Source organism: Oreochromis aureus, linkage group 16 (genome assembly GCF_013358895.1).
Source record: "Oreochromis aureus strain Israel breed Guangdong linkage group 16, ZZ_aureus, whole genome shotgun sequence".
Classification (NCBI taxonomy): domain Eukaryota; kingdom Metazoa; phylum Chordata; class Actinopteri; order Cichliformes; family Cichlidae; genus Oreochromis; species Oreochromis aureus.
The window spans coordinates 15,965,454-15,986,357 of record NC_052957.1 but is presented as its reverse complement, the minus strand read 5'-3'; the positions used below and the strand labels follow the sequence as shown (position 1 = coordinate 15,986,357).

Below are 20,904 nucleotides of genomic sequence, written 5' to 3'. Positions count from 1 at the left end.
TGAATGAAGAGCGCCAACCCATGGACACTAAATTTCTCGCTCCATTTTCATTTCATTTCATTTATTTATTTATTTATTTTATTTATTTTTTGTTTTTTTGTCTTCATTTGTATCTTCTCTGGTTCTTGATGTGTAGAGCTTGGGGCTGAAGAAACACAAACCCATTCCGTTTCTTTATTTTATATTGAGAAAATGACCATAATCAGTCTATCAAAGTCTGTTACACTGTTGCTTTTGTGTCTCACTGCCAGGAAACCAGTGGGACCACGGAAATTCACAGTTCCCATTTCAGAGGTAATGTGATAACCACAGCCCGCCTCCAGCTCTAACATACCGTATTTACCAGACAAGCAACGATATGTTAATTACTGAGCTTTAGGAGGTTTTGGACGTGCATTTTCAAGCTACAGTAGGCTGGTTTCCAGTCTGTGCTAAGCTAACCTAAAAGCATCCTGGATAAAACGTAATAGAAGAACACTGTAGAAACAGTGTTAAGACCCCCCAACCCCCAGTTTAACTGAATTTTAACATTTTACAGAAATGTCTTGTTATTTTTGAATATGTGAAATATCAATAAAATTACAAAAAACTGTCTATATATTGACTAATGTCCAATATACAAAAAAACACAAAAAACTGTTCTATGAATATATGGTTTTTTTTTTTTTTTTTTTTGTTTTTTTACATTTTTACGGATTTTTAAAACATGTAGCACACAAAAAGAAATAAGAAAAAATGTTAATAATAATTTAAAAAATATGCTATGTTTATTTAAAAGATAAAGCTGTTAAATTCCAGTTTTATGCCGTAAATGCATATCTAAATTTCATGCATTGAGTGTAAAATGACAAAAAATGAAAAAGAAAAAGAAATAAAGTTTCTGTAATTTTACATGAGTTTGTTCATTCAGATATGTTGTATAATTTAGGAGTTTAAAAAAGGGTATAATTATTTTTTTCAATCTTCAGATATATTAAATGATATTAAGATGAGAGTGGACTTAACAAAGCTAAGTAATAGCAAACATCACCAATCACCAATAGCAAAGCAAAAGCTATTGGTGATGCTAAGGTTTCAGCTTTTAGAATAGCTAGCATTCAGTACACATGCTTCTTTGGGGTTAGACAGCTGTATGTATTCAAGTGTCGGGTGCACTCGCACAGACTTATTTTTCTTTCTCTCAGCAGGTTCATTATATGATTTGTTGGTGTCAAGGGTAAGTGAAAAGCATTTTAAGTATGTTCAGACACTTGTCATGGCTGTGGTGTTTCAGTGAAAACCCTAAAAGCTTTTATATGCATCATGTAGTGTGCATGTTGCATATAGGGGGTTGCAAGTCTTGCTTCAAAAATTCCAGTGATTTCAGATGTCTTTTTTACTGTCACCTTCAGTTGCATCTTCTGTGTCATAATGTAAGACTTTGCAGGGAACCCTTTATAGATACTTATGAAAAGCACTGTAGATAATGCAGTCTTGATAATAGACTTTCCCTTAAGTTTTTCCCTCCATGTGGTCGTTCAGTGTTAATTATTATCATTATTATTACATCATTATTATCATTCTGCATATTCCTGTTTAAAATGATTCTCACTTCTTTTTAAAGCAGTCATTTGTCTCTATATGTTTATATTTAATTCAACAGCTGCCTTTAAGATAAAAGGGACGATGATAAAGGGAAGAAGAACACTTTGAGCAGATGGCTGGCGGCCATCTTCCCTCAAAATATTTGAACCTGTTCTCATTTGTGAAGAGAATGGCATGCCAGCCAGTTCTGGTATTCTCTGGGGAATGTTGGTCAATTTGCATGGCGCTGGACTGTGAGGACAAATTTCACTAAAGGACTGTTGTTTGTTTTTTCTCTTCCTCTTTGCACAAAGACTTTGGTCCCAGAGCTTAGTTGATGCCTTTCTACAGTTCTTTCCTGTCTTGCATTCCTCATGTATTAGCCTATCTCCCAGTGTCTACCACACACTTGACACTGTGCTTTTAGACAGAGAAAATCTTCTTGCACCTATGGATGTGCTATCCTGGTAGAGCTAGACTAACCCTGCACTGTTTCACAGTGAATCTTAACTGTACATGTTGTCAATTACACCTAGACTGAAAAATAACTTTTCTGTCTACAGGTGGCCAAACACCTTTGAAGTGTCTGCAGCACCAGGGAAACTTGTCATATTCAGTGTGACTCTAAATTTAGGGTTTTTCATTTTAATTCTGTGTATTTTTTATGGTTCATTAAAAGCTATTTGAACAGAACACTTTTGTTTTTTTTATAGCATATTATTATAAAAGTTTTCTGATGTGGTCTGTTTGTTAACAAAATGAAATGTTGGGGGACTGGAAGTAAGTGTGTCCTAACTGTTTAAGACTTACTATTTAAAGTACAGTAAATATTTAAGAATATTTGATAGCAGGTGTTCATGTGAGATTAATCACAGGAGCTCTGACAGAGTGGAGCCCCGTTCTTCCTGTGCTATTATCAATCACCTGTGTTGTGAACAATCAGCAACATCAGAACAACATCATCAGCTTTAAAAAATTAGCACTAGAACATTTAGTGCTTAGCTTTTTCATTCGCTCTCACTTCTACATTGAAGTTTATGAATAATAAAAGTTTTGTGAAGACATTTTTAACGACTGTTAATAAAGGACGGATCAAAATTACACAATGATGTTGTAAATTACAGACTGAACTCTTACCCATAATGAATGTCCCCACGGTCATTAAACCCTTTTTACAATCACTTATGATAACAACCTAATACATTTGTAATATTGTGAGAAGTTTTCTGTCGTTTTCTATTTGCTACCAGAATTAAATGTTGAGGCACAGGAATTAAGTGTGTCCTAATGGTACAAAGCTGACAATGTAAAACACAATATCATCATTCAAGTGGTCAAGCGGTCTTACAGCTGCAGATTTCGTTAAATTGTCAAATGTTTTTAAGACAAAGTGAACAGTATTGATGCCATATTGCAGTAGTATTAACGCATTATTACACAAAGTTAGTGTTTTATTAAGCTCAGCTCTTTCAATATTGACAGCCACAAGTAATTACTTGATAAGCTCTGTAAATAACAGTATACTGTAATTACAATAACATTTTCTGGATATTTGTAAGAGGGTAAATCCATTAACTCTTTGTTTGAACACACATAAAAACCTATCATACTGTTTATATAATCAAAAATGAACAGTAAATGCTGTATTTTTAAACCCAGTTACTAGTTTAATAAAAGTATTTTGACTTTTGTTTAATGTGTAGTGTCAAAGGAAAAAACCTTAGAGAAGCAAGAAACACAAACTCAATTTATGGCATGTACATGGGCGAGGCTTACTGCGTGGCAAGACACAGGCAAGTCGCGCAGAGCCTCAGTCCGTTCTTTATTTTATAGCAGAGAATAGATTACACAGCATCTCTAGGTGGAGCATACGTAATAGAAAAACATCTCTAGATATGGTTATCGCATGAGTGGCCGTTATCCATAAGACAAGAGGAACTAGTAGACAAGAGGAACTTGTGGGCGACTGTGGCTCAGGGGGTTGGGAAGGGCACCTGTAACCGGAAGGTCGCCGGTTCGATCCCCGGCCTCTCTGTCCTGGTCGTTGTGTCCTTGGGCAAGACACTTTACCCTACCGCCTACTGGTGTTGGCCAGAGGGGCCGATGGCGCGATATGGCAGCCTCGCCTCTGTCAGTCTGCCCCAGGGCAGCTGTGGCTACAACCGTAGCTTGCCTCCACCAGTGTGTGAATGTGAGCGTGAATGAATAATGTCATTGTAAAGCGCTTTGGGTGCCTTGAAAAGCGCTATATAAATCCAATGCATTATTATTATTAGTATCTTTTGTCATATCAGCTTCAGGTTAGAACTGTCTCTGCCTGAGAGTGTGTTACTTTGTAACTTCCTCACGCATGCTTCTGTTCCTTAATCTGTAGGTTGCAGGCACATCATGTTCTCACAAGAAATTATACTTAAGCAAAATAAAAGTTATCAAAGTAAGTAAATGTAAAAATCTCTTAACATTCCCTCCTGTTTTTGCTGATTTAATTTCTTCATAAAACATGCTTAAAACATCAAAGTCTACTTTCTTGCTGTCTGCATTTTCAAGTAGCTCGTCATTGTGTATGTGATTTTAATCAAACATGGTTATATTCACATTATAATTTTAAACAGTGGCATTTTCATCATTTTCATCTTCACTCTCATCATTAGGTTCTAAATCAAGTGGAATACTGACGTATGCTGCAAGTGAGGTGTTAATCATTCGTTTGATTATGGCTTTTAGACATGGGATAACACATGTGGCAAAGAAGCAGAACAAAATTAAAAACACTCCAACTCCAATGAGTAGTCTCTTCAGTACTTGTAGCCGTGAGCCGTTGAAAAGCCAGGGGAACCAATCAGTGGTGTTTTTCACATAGTCCTGACTTTGGGCTTCCTTCAGTTGCCTCAAGGCATTCAGAGCATCAGTCATGTTTGAGGAATGCACATTGTCCGGGATGTAGGTACAGCAGGTGTTGTCGAAGAGGACACATAGTCCTCCTTTCTCGGCGAGAATCATATCCAATGCTACTCTGTGTTGCATTACTGCAATGCGCAGAGCGTCGATTTCTTGGTTTTGTTCGTCGTTGATTTTACATGATGCGTTCAGAAAGAGTCCAAAGCGATAATCCAATGTTTCAATCCTTAACATGTTTTTTCCGGTTCCAACCCACGGAAACAGTGAGTGGAGGACCTTCTGTCCAGTGGTCCATAGTTTGAATTCCTCGGGCACATCACTGCCGTACACGGGGTCGTGTGGTTGGATACCTGGAGATGTTGATCTTCCTTTCCGTCGTGTGGTTGGGGTGGTGTTTACAGCGGTCATCCTGAAGGTGTGGTCTGATATGAAGATGGGGGCACAAACTCTGGTCCAGCCTGGGGGTAGTATGAAATAAGCACGTTGTCCACATAGCCAGGCCATTCCTTGGACCCAGTAAGTGCCATTTGAGGGGCCGGTCATGTTCACAGAGGCACCTTCTCCACTTCCAGCGGTCTGATTACAGTTAGTGGTGTTTCCAAGCGGTCTGTTACCGTTGTTTTGCTGGTAGCACATGAGTGGTTCTTCCTGGGGTTTGGTCCAAGAACACTGGGAAGTGAATGGATGTGTTCCGGTTTGTCACGTTGAAGTTGATCCAGAAAAGTTGGTCACATGTTCCATTGTCAAGTCCAGCGTCTTCAATGGTGATTATCTCATGCTGGGGTGGTCCCTGAAAGATACTAAGGAAGTTAAGCGAGTAGATGGTAGATGAGCTTGTCTCGTTGATGATGATTTTATTATGCTGATAGCCAACGCCCGAAAAGCTGGCGGCACGTTTGGCTTGTGTTTTGTTCTTTATTGTCCTCGAAAAGTGCGAGGAGTCCTGCTAGGAGCAGGAGGACAGCTGCTAGGACGGCGAGTGTCTTCATGACAGCCAAACACACCTAGATCCTCGGGTGAGTAGACTACTGGCGAGAAGTAGAGGGCGGGATATACCCAATCAGCCCTCTCTTCACCAGGTAGATCACCAGAAGGTAGGGGTGCTGGAGTCTATGAGTCTGGGCTGTCACTCACTTTCTTGCAGTGGCTTTGGTGAATCCAAGATGGTCTCTCTGCTATCTTACAGGCGGCTGGTGTGGTGATGAGCACTTGGTAGGGACCTTCCCAGTGGGGCGAGCTCCAATTCTTTCTATGGAGAACTCGAATCAGGACCCAATCACCTGGCTTCAACCTGCAAGATACTGGAGAAGATTCAGAAGGCAATTTATTGTTCAAAACAATATCTTTGTTTTCTAGTAGCTTCGACATTCATTCTGCTAGTGTGGTCTCTCTGATTGATTTATCTAAAGGTTCACTTGTGATTGGCAGTGGAAATGGTCTGCCATGAATGATTTCAAAAGGTGTGAATTTCTGAGAACCCTGTGTTAGTCTCATCCACATTTTTACTAGGCCTATACACTCAGGCCATGGTCTCCCTGCTTCTTCCATACATTTTCTAAGTCTCTGTTTTATTGTGCCGTTAGTTCTTTCCGCTAATCCTGTACTTTGCGGGTGATAAGCACAGTGATTTTTGATGCAGAATCCTAGTGCTTCAGAGACTTTGCTGATTACCTCATTGACAAAGTGTGTCCCATTATCTGATCTTATCAGAGTGGGGATGCCATATGTTGGAATAAAATGGTTACATAAGCATTTTGCTACTGAAATGGCATCTGCTTTCTTTACTGGGTAGATTTCTGGCCATTTTGAGAATACGTCTATGATCACTAGAGCGTATTTTGAGCCTTGGCATTCATTTAGTTCAATAAAATCCATGTGGATTGTGTGGAAAGGATGAGGTGGTGTGGGAAAATGACCTCTTTTGGTCTGAGATTCCTTTGTGCATTGTGTTTTTTGGCAAATCATGCATGTTCTGACAAATTCTTTTGCTGAAGTTTCGAAATTTAGAGTGTAAAAGTGTTTTGGAGATTATATCTACTATCCCTCCTGTTGACACATGGAGAGTAACTCCATGTGTCACTAAACTGCTGTTTTGTGTAGAGATTTTTGAAGTATTGGTTTTCCTTCACAAACCATCAAGTCATCTCTTAGTTGCGCTCCGCATTTCAGCCATTTCCTTTGCTCAGCTGTGGGAGCTGCTTTTGTTCATCCTTTAAAACATCAAGTGGTATTTGTGAGGGTGATGTTGACATTAGTGTGTCTACAGTTTGTTGTGCCGCTGATTTTGCAGCTTGATCTGCGAAGTTATTGCCTTTTGTTATGCTTGAGTTGTCTCTTTGGTGTGCTGCACATTTACATATTGCTAGCTGTCTTGGCAGAGTTATTACTTCTAAAAGTGTTTTTAGAAGATTTCTGTGTTGTACTGGATGTCCTGTGGAGGTAACCATGCCTCTCTTTTGCCAGATTTTTGCAAAATGGTGTACTCTAAATGTCAACTCGTGGTTTGGTTTCTTCATCTAGCTTTCTTATGCAGCAATGTGCGTCGCCATCTTCCAGAGTGGGAAGAAGTGTGCTAGGGTTTAGCTGTCCACACTTCGGAATTCTGATGTGTGACTGTGAGAGTAAAATGCCTACATAGGAAAGTTGTCGTGCATGTGTGAGGTATGATAGATTTGCTTGCAGTAAGATGGAGGTCACAGCATGTGGGACTTTAATGATCAATGTGTGTCCTAAAACAATATCAGCGGACTTTTTAACTGCTTCTGCTGCGGCTGCACAAGCCTGCACGCACGTAGGCAGACCCAATGCAACGGAGTCTAATTTACACAAATGAAATGCAAGTGGGCGTTGTTTTTCCCCAAAGGCCTGTGTTTAGAACAGCCTTCATATGTAAAAATCTCTTAACATGTAGTATAATATATTATTACATTAATCATGGAATAAAAGCTTTAACACAATTCTTTTAAAATAATTACACAATAAAGCTCAACTGATAACAATTCTTTTTTGGAATTTCAGGCTCCACTGATTTTATTAGATGAGTGTTTTTACACATGTAACTACATTTTATTTAACATACAAAGCCTGTTTAAATACATGAGATTTCATGTAAATTTAAAGCTAAAACAACTGTATTTTAATTTCTTATCTGGTAAAAATACAGAAATTATCTGTATTTAAATTACGGAAAATGTAGGTATTTTTACGTGATGTAAATTTCCACTATTTTATGGTATTTTCCAGGGGCCCCAGCCCCATATTACCGTTTATTTAAGGATTTATCATTTCATCATTTTGTTTTACACTAACAATTACATTATTTAAAGTATTTAAACGTTTAAGAATATTTGATGTAAGTGTAAGTTGGGTAAGAGTGAGAGAACACAGGAGCTCTGACAGAGTGGAGCCCCGTTCTTCCTGTGCTATTATCAATCACCTGTGTTGTGAACAATCAACAACATCAGAACAACATCATCAGCTTTAAAAAATTAGCACTAGAACATTTAGTGCTTAGCTTTTTCATTCGCTCTCACTTCTACATTGAAGTTTATGAATAATAAAAGTTTTGTGAAGACATTTTTAACGACTGTTAATATAGGACGGATCAAAATTACACAATGATGTTGTAAATTACAGACTGAACTCTTACCCATAATGAATGTCCCCACGGTCATTAAACCCTTTTTACAATCACTTATGATAACAACCTAATACATTTGTAATATTGTGAGAAGTTTTCTATCGTTTTCTGTTTGCTACCAGGATTAAATGTTGAGGCACAGGAATTAAGTGTGTCCTAATGGTACAAAGCTGACAATGTAAAACACAATATCATCATTCAAGTGGTCAAGTGGTCTTACAGCTGCAGATTTCTTTAAACTGTCAAATGTTTTTAAGCACAAAGCAAAGTGAACAGTATTGATGCCATATTGCAGTAGTATTAAGGCATTATTACACAAAGTAAAGTTAGTGTTTTATTAAGCTCAGCTCTTTCAATATTGACATCCATAAGTAATTACATGATAAGCTCTGTAAATAACAGTATACTGTAATTACAATAAGATTTTCTGGATATTTGTAAGAGGGTAAATCCATTAACTTTTTGTTTGAACACACATAAGAACCTATTATACTGTTTATATAATCAAAAATGAACAGTAAATGCTGTATTTATAAACCCAGTTACTAGTTTAATAAAAGTATTTTGACTTTTGTTTAATGTGTAGTATAATATATTATTACATTAATCATGGAATAAAAGCTTTAACACAATTCTTTAAAAATAATTACACAATAAAGCTCAACTGATAACAATTCTTTTTTGGAATTGTTTTTACACATGTAACTATTTTATTTAACATACAAAGCCTGTTTAAATACATGAGATTTCATGTAAATTTAAAGCTAAAACAACTGTATTTTAATTTCTTACCTGGTAAAAATACTGAAATTATCTGTATTTAAATTACGGAAAATGTAAGTATTTTTACGTGATGTAAATTTCCACTATTTTATGGTATTTTCCAGGGGCCTCAGCCCGATATTATTGTTTATTTAAGGATTTATCATTTCATCATTTTGTTTTACACTAACGATTACATTATTTAAAGTATTTAAACGTTTAAGAATAGCTGACGTAAGGGTAAGGGTGAGAGAACACAGGAGCTCTGACAGAGTGGGGCCCTGTCCTACTTGTGCTATTATCAGTCACCGGTGTTGTGAACAATAACCCGCTGTAAAACAGGAGCAAATTCCAAAACCAGGCCCTTCATCACCATCCCACAAACACTAACCCCTATATCCTCACTCCTTCCCTGAGACTCTGCTTATTTACTAGGATTTGTTCTTCCAACCTGAGAGTGAGCTAGAATTGTGTTTGTTATGACGTATCAACACTTTTATTTTAAAAATCAAAATTGAAGAAGCTCACACTGCTACCAAAGTAGTTGCAGTTATGTAAAGGAGACAGGTGGCTAACAAACATATAAATGTATTCCAATGATGTAATTCATATCAGCATAACCAGCTTTAAAATTAGCAGTAGAAGAGTTAGTAGTTAGCTTATTTCTTCGCTCTCACTTGTTCACTGAAATTTGCAAATAATAAAAGTTTTGTAAATAAATTTTTAATGACTGCTAATGAAAGGTGGGGATCAAAATTTCACAATGACGCAAATTACAGACTGAACTCCTACGTATAATGAATGTCCCCGCGGTCATTAAACCCTTTTTACAATCACTTCTGATAACAAGTTAATACATTTGCCTCAAACGATGTTTTCTTTTCTTTTTCTTTCGTAACCATATAATTTCTGAAAATGTTAGAATTTGTTCTTAAAATAAAGGAACCAGCCTAGAGGCAGTAGGTATACATTGACTTCACTTAGTTAAAATTTGTCTTGCAAAGACTTGCAAAGACTTGCAAACGTCAGCAAATATTGCTGACTTTTATCAGTCTAATGGAGGATTAGATATTATAAAAGGGGAGGCATAGGTTAACCTGAGTGTGAGACAGGACATTCCTCTGAAGAACCTCGGCGTTGTTGGTGGGTTTCGTAAGAAAGCAGAGATTCGCCAAGAAGTCCAGGTATGTGGATTCTGATATACTGGTTTAAGACCAAGAGTGGTTTATTAACCCATTAATAATTATTCATGTCGTTTGTTGTGGTTTAATCTTTTATCATTTATATTGGTATTCTGACCTGTGCAGAGTAATGCGCTGCTGAAATATTTCCCTTGTCCTTCGTATGTCCAAGCAGCTGGATAAAAATTGGAAACAATGAACAAGACAGCACGATAAAAAGACTTTTATTAAATAACTGAAGTTAATTCAACCCACACGCTTTTAGCGTGTCTGAAATTATTGAATTCTCAGCAGATCATGTCATCCTTTTCCTGTCTGTTTGTGCCAGTAAAATACAGTGTAACTTGCCTCATTTACATTACATTTAAAGTATATTAAGTTACATTGATATTTATTCCAATCTTTAACTTTTCTATCTACAGAAAGTAAGTATACAACTGCCTGATTCAGAGCGGCAAACATGAAGAAGAAAGTCAGTCTTACATCACCCTCACTTGCAGATAAAGAAGGTGAGTGAGTTACTTTTAGTGGAAAAAAAGACAAAATATCATTACATATATGTTACTAATAGTTTTGCTTTAAAAAGCTAAGCAATTACTCTAATTAGAATTTCCCTTCTTTTCAGCTGACAGTCAAAATGGGTAAGTTTGGGTTGGGAGACATTAACATGCTATGTGTTTGCAGTTTTTCTGTCATTTACAGTCATAGGTTATTTACATGTTTTACAGGGAAGAGAAGAAAAAAGAAAATGCTCTGAGTATTGGATACTTTCAGCTGGTAAATATTTTTTCCATTACTCTATAAAAGCTTGTTCTTTTCCTTACCTTTAATCTTGAATCATCAAAAAAAAAGGTAGATAAGCACGAAACATTCTTTATACCCACAAGTACAAATGCACAATTTCCCATTTTCAGTTCCGATTTGCCACTTGGAAAGACATCGTGATGATGGTGGTGGGGAGTGTGTGTGCCCTTGTACACGGCGCAGCCTCACCGCTCATGCTCCTCGTTTATGGCATGATGACAAACACATTTGTGGATTATGAGCGCGAGGTCCAAGAGCTGAAAGATCCCAACAAGACGTGCAACAACAATACTATTTACTGGGTTAACGGCACCGTGTATGAAACGGATGAAAACACCACACTCTACTGCGGGTAAGTCATTTGTTTATTCCAGATGAGATTGTTGCTACAGTAAAGAGTTATTGTTGTTACTCTCCAAAAGTTGAATCTATTCATCTGGACGTAACGTTTTGTGGGAGAAACGTTTCGTCACTCATCCAAGATATTGTTGTTACTGTTACTCATTTTGTTTTCTTGGTAGGGTGGATATTGAAGCACAGATGACCTTGTTTGCGTATTACTATGTTGGGATTGGATTTGGTGTTCTTATTGTTAGTTACTTTCAGGTAAGTATGCATGTTACATACTCAGCTTTAATTTCTGATTATTTTTTGTCACTTCTGGTGAATAATTTTAAATATCCACTTAGCACTCAATTTAAGCGAAATGGCGAATCTCTATCACCTATTGGCCTTTGTGCTGTTAATGAGAGGGGATATCTTTAACATGGTCATCTCAGGCTCATGGGTGTGTAAAAACAGCATCCCCCCTCCATGTGCTGCTCATACCGTCTGAATATGAAGGGCAGCCAATCAGAAGAAAAGTCTCCTGAAAGGGAAAGGTTTGTTTCAGGTTGTGGATGAACTGATGAGCTGAACCAAGAACCAGAATAAGGAGTAATCCAGAGTTAAAGAATAAAAATATGGAGTTTGTTTAAATCCTTTCTGAAAATGCATGGCTTGTGTCTGTATAATGTGATGTCCTTTTTTTAAAATTACATTTTAGATTGCATTCTGGGTGACGGCGGCTGCAAAGCAAACACAGAGAATTCGAAAGACTTATTTCAGAAAAGTAATGCGAATGGAGATAGGATGGTTCGACTGCAACTCTGTGGGTGAACTAAACACGAGGATATCCGAGTACGTTGTGTCTCTCTCTGCCTGCTGATCAGGCTGTTATCAGTGTTTTGCTCAGCATGTTTTTACACACTCTGTTGCTTTTTTCTTTTTCTTTTTTCAGTGACATCAACAAGATTAACAGTGCCATTGCTGATCAGGTGTCTATATTTATTGAGAGGATCTCTACATTTATTTTTGGCTTCATGGTTGGATTCATTGGTGGGTGGAAGCTGACTCTGGTGGTCATAGCAGTGAGCCCTCTGATTGGTATAGGTGCTGGACTGATGGCTATGGTAAGAGTTTGATAGTCAGTTAAGAGTTGGTCATGTTGCCATGTTTAAGCTTTGATATGTTTTAATTTTGTGCATTTTTCTTCCTGGTTCCTGCAGGCTGTGGCCAGACTGACAGGACGAGAGCTTAAGGCGTATGCAAAGGCAGGGGCCGTGGCTGATGAGGTCCTGTCATCCATCAGAACGGTAGCAGCTTTTGGAGGGGAGGAAAAAGAAGCTGAAAGGTATTTTGTAGTACCATATAAATGCTAATACTTTTATTTGTAATGATGCTAAAATACAAATTTTGCACAGGTATGACAGAAACCTTGTGGAAGCTCAGAATTGGGGAGTTAAAAAAGGAACAATCATAGGAGTGTTTCAGGGATACCTGTGGTGCATCATTTTCCTCTGCTATGGTCTGGCCTTTTGGTACGGATCTAAACTGGTCATCGACACTAAGGAGATGACGGCTGGTACTCTTATTCAGGTATGAAATATTAAATTCTAAATGGTGATACTCTGTAGGATAAACAGATGGAAAACCGCTGACTTTTAATGCTGCTGTGTTTGTTTTAGGTTTTCTTTGGTGTACTCATGGCAGCAATGAACCTTGGCCAGGCCTCACCGTGCCTGGAGGCCTTCGCTTCTGGTCGCGCTGCTGCAAAGAGTATCTTTGAGACAATTGACCGGGTAAAACCAGCTAACTTACATAGCCAGAAGACCCAAGTTAGTCAATGTTAAAATTATGAAGTAAGTATTTGTTGCTACTTTCACAGGAACCGGAAATTGATTGTCTATCGGAAGAAGGTCACAAATTAGACAAAGTAAAAGGTGATATTGAGTTCCACAATATCACCTTCTACTACCCATCCCGGCCTGACGTCAAGGTAATATTCTTTGCTTGGTATTTGTTGTGTCATGTTTCAGTTTTACACTCACTGAAAGTCAACAACCTTTTTCAGATTTTAGATAATCTGAGCATGCAGATCAGAGCAGGAGAAACCACCGCATTTGTTGGACCAAGTGGATCTGGAAAGAGCACCACAGTCCAGCTCATTCAAAGGTTTTATGACCCAAAGGAAGGAACGGTAACTATCTGAGGAACTTATCAGACAGATGCAGTGAGATGTTTGGGGGCTTCGTTGTAACGTCTTGTAATAAAATATCCTTCTCAGGTGACTTTGGACGGTCATGACATCCGTACTTTGAACATCCAGTGGCTGCGCTCTCTAATTGGGATTGTTGAGCAGGAGCCAGTGCTGTTTGCTACCACCATTGCAGAGAACATCCGATTTGGTCGACCTGGAGTAACCATGGAAGACATTATCCAGGCAGCAAAAGAGGCTAATGCCTACAATTTTATTATGGAGCTACCACAGGTACATTTAAAAATGATATACAGCACAATTGCAGAAGTTACGGCAGTTTTACAGTCATGTGCTGTAATTTTGTACTTTTAAACATCAATGAAAAAATCTTTGCCTCTTATACTCCAGAAATTTGAAACTATGGTGGGTGAAGGTGGAGGCCAGATGAGCGGAGGGCAGAAGCAGCGTATTGCTATAGCTCGTGCGCTCATCCGAAACCCCAAGATCCTCTTGCTGGATATGGCCACATCTGCCCTGGACAATGAAAGTGAAGCTGTAGTCCAGGAAGCACTGGATAATGTGAGACATTTTTTATATTTCATACATTTTGACTTCATTAGCATCTTGTTTAGTGGACTGACACTCTAATAACAACCATATCTGCAGGTGCGCACAGGCAGGACGACGATTTCTATAGCTCATCGTCTTTCCACGATTAGAAATGCAGATGTTATTATAGGATTTGAGCACGGGCAGGCTGTGGAGAGAGGAACACACAGCGATTTACTGGGGAAGCAAGGCGTCTACTTCACTCTGGTCACCCTGCAAAGCCAAGGCCAAACCAACACAACTAGTGGTAGGATTCATGTGGTCTGTCAGTTACTAGATTTAGACTTTTGGTGCAAGAAAATGAAAATGCCTGGATCAAAATTTATGGTATAATCTTCAAGTGTTAAACAAAATCAAAAGCCCAATTATGTCCAGAATAGAACATTTAAACTAAATTTAAACATTTAAATTTAGAACTAAATTTAATCTGATAGAGAATATGTTCCAACCTTGGGTGATTTCTCAAATTCATTTTGTATCTTTTTCCCTGTTAAAGCCATATTTATCTGCACTAGTCAGACATTTTCATGCACTGTTTGAAAGTCAGGATAACAAGTTGGCTGCCTGTTGTTTGTCTGATACAGTTACAGGGTGTAGATGCTTTACATTGTGATGATGCATAATTCAAAGTTCTGCACCCTTTACACCATGTACACTTCCTATTGTGCTGTTCCACATTATCGCATGCTAATAAGGCCTTCCTGACTGGTTAAAAGAGCACATTTCAAAGCTCTCAGTCACATAGCAACATAGCAGAAGGTTTGGGCCTTGGGTTGTTCATGACACTTACAGCTTTGGCGCTGTGGTGCTGTGTTGGCCATATGTAGCTTAAATGCCACAAAAGAACTGGACCTATGGCTTATGCTGAATTAATGGCTTCAGTCGAGGCCAAACATTAAATGCCATCTGGGCATTTCAAAGGGGAAATCCTTTAAAGTATGTTACAGTTATTTCTTGTGTTTGTCAAATCTCAAAGGAAACTTTAATGCTTGATTGTTTTACTTCCAGATGTGATCAGTGAGGCTCCTGAAGAAGACTTTGATCTAAAAGCAGGGGGGTTTAGCCGTGGAAGCCGTAGATCCAGTAAAAGGTACAGTAAGTCCACTTGAAGGAGATCATGAGAAAAGATCATCATTAAGAAAATACTTTGATATTCTCTATATTACACCTGCAGGAGCTCTCTGCGGCTGCGATCTTGGAGCCAGTTGTCAAATGACTTTGTCCCTGATGCGCTATCAGGCAGCCTCAAGATTGCTACGGACACGAATATCACATCAGAAAACGTACAGAGATTCCTCTCGTGCTATTAATTCATTAATTAATTAATAACTGTTCTATGAAAAACAATGGTCCTTACACATATCTTTTAACAGCAACGAAATGATGCGGAAGAACATGTAGAGCCTGCTCCAGTTGCACGTATCCTTAAGTACAATCAGCAGGAATGGCCCTACATGCTGCTTGGCTCACTGGGAGCTGCGGTCAACGGCTCTGTCAACCCCATCTATGCCATCTTGTTCAGCCAGATTCTTGGGGTAAGAGCTGTTCTCATGAAGAACGCATGTCATCTTTTACATGTACAACTGGTTTGAGCAAGGGCTAAAATATTTCACTGGTATTTGTTTTTACAGACTTTTGCAATTCAGGACTTGAATGAACAGAGGAAACAGATCAATGGGATATGTGTTCTGTTCTGCATCGTGGCCGTGGCTAGTTTCATTTCACAGTTTTTACAGGTATGCTGCTGCAATCTTAGAAATATTACAAACAAAACATAATCTAGAATAGCAGTTGTGGAGAAATTGTTTATGTCTCTAGAAGAAGATGAACTGCAACAGTGTGATAGGTGAAAAATGAAGAATTACGTAAGACAGGTGACATGTGAACAACGCCATGTTCTACACGTGTGTGGCTATCTGATGACTGAAGTGCCTGGGCGTGCCATGAAAGCAGTCATAACAGAGTCAAGATAGGTAAAACAGGTGGGGCTTGGCAACATGGGTTTTAATTATACTGCGGTTTCATTAATGCACAGAGGCAAAGGTAACATAAATACCAAAAAAAGTGGATAAATTGTTGGTAGCTTTATTAAATTAGAGTGGAGCAGAAAAATCTTTAATGTACCAGTGAGGGGACATTTGCTTTCCACTCCAGGAGAAAACATACAAACACCATTCAAACCACAGTACAAGATCCAAAGGTCTGACATTGTCGTCATGATTTGGGGAAAAAGGGCCATAATTTTTCTGAAAAAGGTTACCAGATTGGATTAAATAATGTCTGTATTAGTGAGTCTAATAAGGAGACCACACCAGCACAGCATTTTCATCTGTCTCGTGTTTATGTCACAACGACTGCAGATATAAAAGTAGAAGCACAGCACAAAAATGCAACAACACTGTGCAGAAGAGCATTTGTTTACTTGAATACCGATACATGTTGTAAGCAAACAAACAAATAAACAAAAAATCTGTTTAAAAAAACCCAGAAAAATTACTGGTAATTTTCTGCCAGTACATTTTCTTTCTTTCTTTCTTTCTTTCTTTCTTTCTTTCTTTCTTTCTTTCTTTCTTTCTTTCTTTCTTTCTTTAGGAAGTTTCCATAGGTGGTGGGCCTGGTTTGCTGGAGGTTTCTTCCTGTTAAAAGGGAGTTTTTCCTTCCCATTGTCGCCAAAGTGCTTGCTCATAGGGGGTCATATGATTGTTGAATTTTTCCCTGTATGCATTATTGTAGGGTCTATCTTACAATATAAAACGCCTTGAGGTGACTCTTGTTCTGATTTGGCACTGTATAAATTAAACTGAAACTGAATTGAACTGAGTAGATAGTATTGGTAAGAATCAATGTGTGGCCTATACTGTATTTTATGGATATTTTTACAGTCCACATTTAATATTACAGGGATATTCTTTTGCTAAATCTGGAGAGCTTCTGACGCGCCGCCTGAGAAAAGTGGGCTTCCAGGCCATGTTGAAACAAGAGGTCGGCTGGTTTGATAACCCTATAAACAGTCCTGGAGCTCTGACCACCAGACTGGCCACAGATGCATCCATGGTTCAGGGGGTAAGTTGGAAACTTCAGGACTGTTTTCACAGTTTGGTTTTACAATTAAAATCTTGTTTTTTTTAATGTTTTTTAACATGCTTGAATAATTTCTGTAGGCAACAGGATCCCAGATTGGCATGATTGTTAACTCAGTGACCAGCATAGGAGTCTCTTTCATCATTGCCTTCTACTTCAGCTGGAAATTAACATTGGTAATTTTGTGCTTCCTGCCGCTCATTGGGCTGTCTGGGGTATTCCAAGCCAAAATGCTGACAGGTTTTGCAAATGAAGATAAGAAGGCAATGGAAGAAGCAGGTCAGGTAAGCTCGTCTTCCATTTTAATATCATACCAGTACACAGGCAGCTTTGAATTTCTTGTGGTTAAGTGATTTCTCTCCCACAGGTATCCAGTGAGGCTCTTGCCAACATCAGAACCATTGCAGGTTTGGCCAAAGAGAGCTCATTTGTGGATTCATATGAGCAGAAACTTGAATCACCTTATAAGTCTGCCAAGAAGAAAGCCAACATCTATGGGCTCTGTTTTGGTTTTGCTCAGTGTGTCATCTTCATGGCTTATGCTGCTTCATTTAGATATGGAGGCTTCCTGGTCAGGGCTGAGGGCCTGCAATATATGTTTGTTTTTAGGTTGGTAAAAATCTTGCTTTTTGACATGTTCAGCTTTGTGATGTGATTGCCAAACATCAACACTGTGGTCATGTGTTTCCCCAGGGTGATTTCAGCAGTCGTGATCAGTGGGACAGCACTGGGCAGAGCTTCCTCATTCACTCCAGATTATGCCAAAGCCAAAACTGCTGCTGCCCAGTTTTTCAAATTGTTGGACAGAGTTCCTAAAATCAGCATAAGCCAGTCAGATGGAGAGAAATGGGTTGGTGAATGTCAATAACTTGAAATTGAAATGGTTCATGAGATGTAAGATGTAGCCCCAGTGTTACCTTTGTGAATCTTGTCATCTGTCTTTAGGAAAACTTCAGAGGAGAAATACATTTCCTCAATTGCAAATTTACCTATCCCACACGACCAGACACCCAGGTGTTGAAAGGCCTCCGTGTGTCTGTGAAGCCCGGGCAGACTTTGGCGTTTGTTGGGAGCAGCGGCTGCGGGAAAAGCACCAGCGTTCAACTGCTGGAGAGGTTCTATGACCCTGATGAAGGACAAGTGGTGTGTGTTGACTGATTTAAATGTTAATTTCAGATACACAAAATGTATTCAGTGTGAGCAAAACCATTCACTCTGTTGTAACTGTGTCACCTTTTCTTTTCAGGTGATTGATGGCGTCCCATCTCATTCAGTCAATGTGCCTTTCCTGAGATCTCAGATTGGGATAGTGTCCCAGGAGCCAGTTTTGTTTGACTGCAGTATAGCTGAGAACATACAATATGGAGATAACACCCGCAGTGTCAGCATGGAGGAGATTATTGAAGCTTCTAAGAAAGCTTATCTTCACGACTTTGTGATGACGCTTCCTGATGTGAGTAGAAGGACTGAAATGACATGAAATGTTGTCTGGTCAGTCATTTTTTAAAAAGAAAGCTGAGTAAACGAACTAAGCATAAATTAAGAATTAAAGCTAAATTGAATGTGATGTTGATTGCCTATAGTTACTTTCAGAAGGAAACTGGCAGAATGTGCAGTGTTAAAAGCGTTTTCCAGAGAGGATGCTAAATGCACTTAGTATAGGTTTGCTATCCTAAAAAAAAATCAAACAAACACACATTTTAAAGATGACTTGTGGTGAACTTAGAGTATAACTTGCTGCTTTTTATGCCTCTCTCTTTCAAACTGGTAGAAATATGAGACTCAGGTTGGTGCCCAGGGCTCGCAGCTGTCAAGAGGACAGAAACAACGCATCGCTATTGCACGTGCTATTGTCAGGAACCCCAAGATCCTGCTGTTAGATGAGGCCACGTCTGCCCTGGATACTGAAAGTGAAAAGGTATCTTTTAAGTCCTCTTTTAAATGAAAGTTTGCCACAACATATCCATATCATATATCCATGACACACAAAAGGAACTCGCTGATGACAAAGGATTTTTTGTCCTGCAGACCGTGCAGACTGCTCTGGATGAGGCAAGAAAAGGACGAACCTGCATCGTCATCGCTCACCGGCTGTCAACCATCCAGACTGCAGACATCATAGCTGTGATGTCACATGGAGCTGTCATCGAGCAAGGCACACATGATAAACTCATGGCCAAGAGGGGCGCCTATTACAAACTGGTCACAACAGGTGCTCCTATCAGCTAGGACCCTTATTGTATTTACAGAGCCGTTTAGTTGCAACCTTGAACCATTTGGAAAATCGTCCTTCATATCCTGCTCATTTAAATGCATAACTCTACTTCGTTTTCATAAAACGCCCTCTCAGGATAAAAAAAGAAAATATAGAAATTTTCTTTTCTTCAGTACACATCATCATCATCATCATTAAAAAATCAATACATACAGCAAATCCCCCATGTCCAAATACAGATACAATTTGTTTACAAAATTTGGCAGTTTACTCTGTACAATTGCATCTTTAATGCTAATTAACTTCTCCATCTCATAAGCATTTGGTCTTAACCTAAAATATACAGATATTTTTGTCTATATTCAATTAAATATTGATACTCATCTTCAGGTTTCCCCAAACTATGAAGGACACATAAACATTTAATATATTTAACTCCATAAAATCTGTCCGTAAGTACTGGGATACCACCGACTCCACATCTAAACTTTGCCAAATAACACCAAATGGAATGATGTAAACCGCACAAGAATCTGTTTTTGTTATCAATTATGTGACGATAAAGCTCTTTTGTGTATATTTATTTGCCTGTAATGAGTGTTTATAAATGAAGAAGATGAGGATTAAGACTTTTGCATGTATTAAACCACGTTTGTATCACTGAACCACAGTTATTGTTTTTTTTAATATATATATATTTTTTTAAAATTGTATAATAATACAATCATTAAAGTAAGCTATTTCTAATGTTTTAGTATGGCTTTTTCTTACCAAAATATCAACATTTCTCTTCAGTTTAAAACAATACATCTTACTGTATTGTTTTAAACTTCACATATAGGAGTTATTATGGATAGTTAAGCATCTATTTTCTTCTACTCAGCTAGTTCAGGTGACGGGAGGATGGAGTCCATCATAGCTCCCAGAGAGGAAAAGGCAGGGCACACAGTGAATGTGTCATAGGTCTACTACAGGGCTAATACAGAGAGATAAACAACCATTACCACCTACAGCCAATTAATTGCCAATTAACCTAACCCAGAAAGAAGGCCCCATCTGGCAAACGTATTTGAACCCAGGACAGTCTTGCTGTGACACAGCAGCGCTAACCACCATTTAATTGGGAACTTTGGACCTTTTGAGGTCATAAAGAGTACTTTATCTGTAAGGAGGAAATATTTTGCTCATGGGTGCTGAAATCAAATTATAATTTTTTCATTTTATATTTAAACATAACCAATAACATAGTGAGCAGAGGTCTTTATAACTGAAGCAAGTTCTCCTCTAAATTGTGGCTGTATTGAAAAAAAAAAAATCTTTTCTTAGCCAAATTAGTTTTCATAAATATTTATATTAAGTATGCTGGAGCTGGAGTGGACAGAGTTCAGGCTGCTGAGTGGTTCTCTGTAGCTGCACTCTCAGTACCAGTTGATAATAAAGCACCCAGGCACACAGATGTTTCTTCGAGCTGGGCTTAATGAGGAGCCTACGCACTTAGGACAGTTACATAATTCAGAGCCAGCCTCAGGTGCCACTGGATGCTAAGCAACCCGGGATGGTGGAGAAAAATGTGGAAATATGTTCTGCTGGGGAGTTTAACTAATCTGCCTAATCTAGTTACATCAGAGCTTCT

At 38.5% G+C, this 20,904-nt stretch overlaps 2 protein-coding genes and 1 long non-coding RNA gene across 4 annotated transcripts; 2 read left to right on the top strand and 1 right to left on the bottom strand.

Moving 5' to 3' along the window:
• The first annotated feature begins 17 nt into the window (after window positions 1-17).
• Window positions 18-1,904, top strand: LOC120433548. The gene is made up of 3 exons (XR_005608611.1): window positions 18-294; window positions 1,188-1,216; window positions 1,643-1,904. It is a non-coding gene; the product is annotated as an uncharacterized LOC120433548 (long non-coding RNA).
• Window positions 1,905-4,018: 2,114 nt separating this feature from the next.
• Window positions 4,019-10,888, bottom strand: LOC120433725 (syncytin-2-like). 2 transcript variants are annotated; one of them, XM_039600507.1, is made up of 2 exons: window positions 10,869-10,888; window positions 4,019-5,762 (listed from the first exon to the last, which is right to left on the bottom strand). In XM_039600507.1, the coding sequence occupies exon 2, from the start codon at window positions 5,095-5,097 to the stop codon at window positions 4,168-4,170; it is 930 nt and encodes a 309-aa protein (XP_039456441.1). In that variant the 5' UTR covers window positions 5,098-5,762; window positions 10,869-10,888; the 3' UTR covers window positions 4,019-4,167. The 2 variants fall into 2 exon arrangements, with proteins under 2 accessions (XP_039456441.1, XP_039456440.1); XM_039600506.1 differs by lacking the exon at window positions 10,869-10,888 and adding an exon at window positions 10,163-10,203.
• abcb11a (ATP-binding cassette, sub-family B (MDR/TAP), member 11a) lies at window positions 9,916-19,931 on the top strand. Its single transcript, XM_031743169.2, has 28 exons — window positions 9,916-10,047; window positions 10,467-10,553; window positions 10,670-10,685; window positions 10,773-10,821; window positions 10,959-11,200; window positions 11,370-11,454; window positions 11,894-12,027; window positions 12,128-12,299; window positions 12,396-12,520; window positions 12,591-12,765; window positions 12,855-12,968; window positions 13,055-13,165; window positions 13,241-13,366; window positions 13,454-13,657; window positions 13,775-13,945; window positions 14,033-14,222; window positions 14,984-15,065; window positions 15,150-15,258; window positions 15,349-15,510; window positions 15,607-15,711; window positions 16,877-17,038; window positions 17,137-17,340; window positions 17,424-17,665; window positions 17,750-17,906; window positions 18,002-18,199; window positions 18,303-18,509; window positions 18,828-18,974; window positions 19,085-19,931. Exons 2-28 carry the CDS (start codon window positions 10,505-10,507, stop codon window positions 19,283-19,285), a joined length of 3,939 nt encoding a protein of 1,312 aa, XP_031599029.1. The 5' UTR covers window positions 9,916-10,047; window positions 10,467-10,504; the 3' UTR covers window positions 19,286-19,931.
• The last annotated feature ends 973 nt before the right edge of the window (window positions 19,932-20,904 follow it).

Excerpts from the sequence above, each read along its gene's own strand:
- LOC120433725 (XM_039600507.1), bottom strand. The coding sequence starts at position 5,097 with ATGTGCTACCAGCAAAACAACGGTAACAGACCGCTTGGAAACACCACT.
- abcb11a (XM_031743169.2), top strand. The coding sequence starts at position 10,505 with ATGAAGAAGAAAGTCAGTCTTACATCACCCTCACTTGCAGATAAAGAA. Across the intron at positions 11,455-11,893 it reads TTATTGTTAGTTACTTTCAG|ATTGCATTCTGGGTGACGGC; the intron begins GTAAGTATGCAT and ends ATTACATTTTAG. Across the intron at positions 15,712-16,876 it reads TCATTTCACAGTTTTTACAG|GGATATTCTTTTGCTAAATC; the intron begins GTATGCTGCTGC and ends TTAATATTACAG.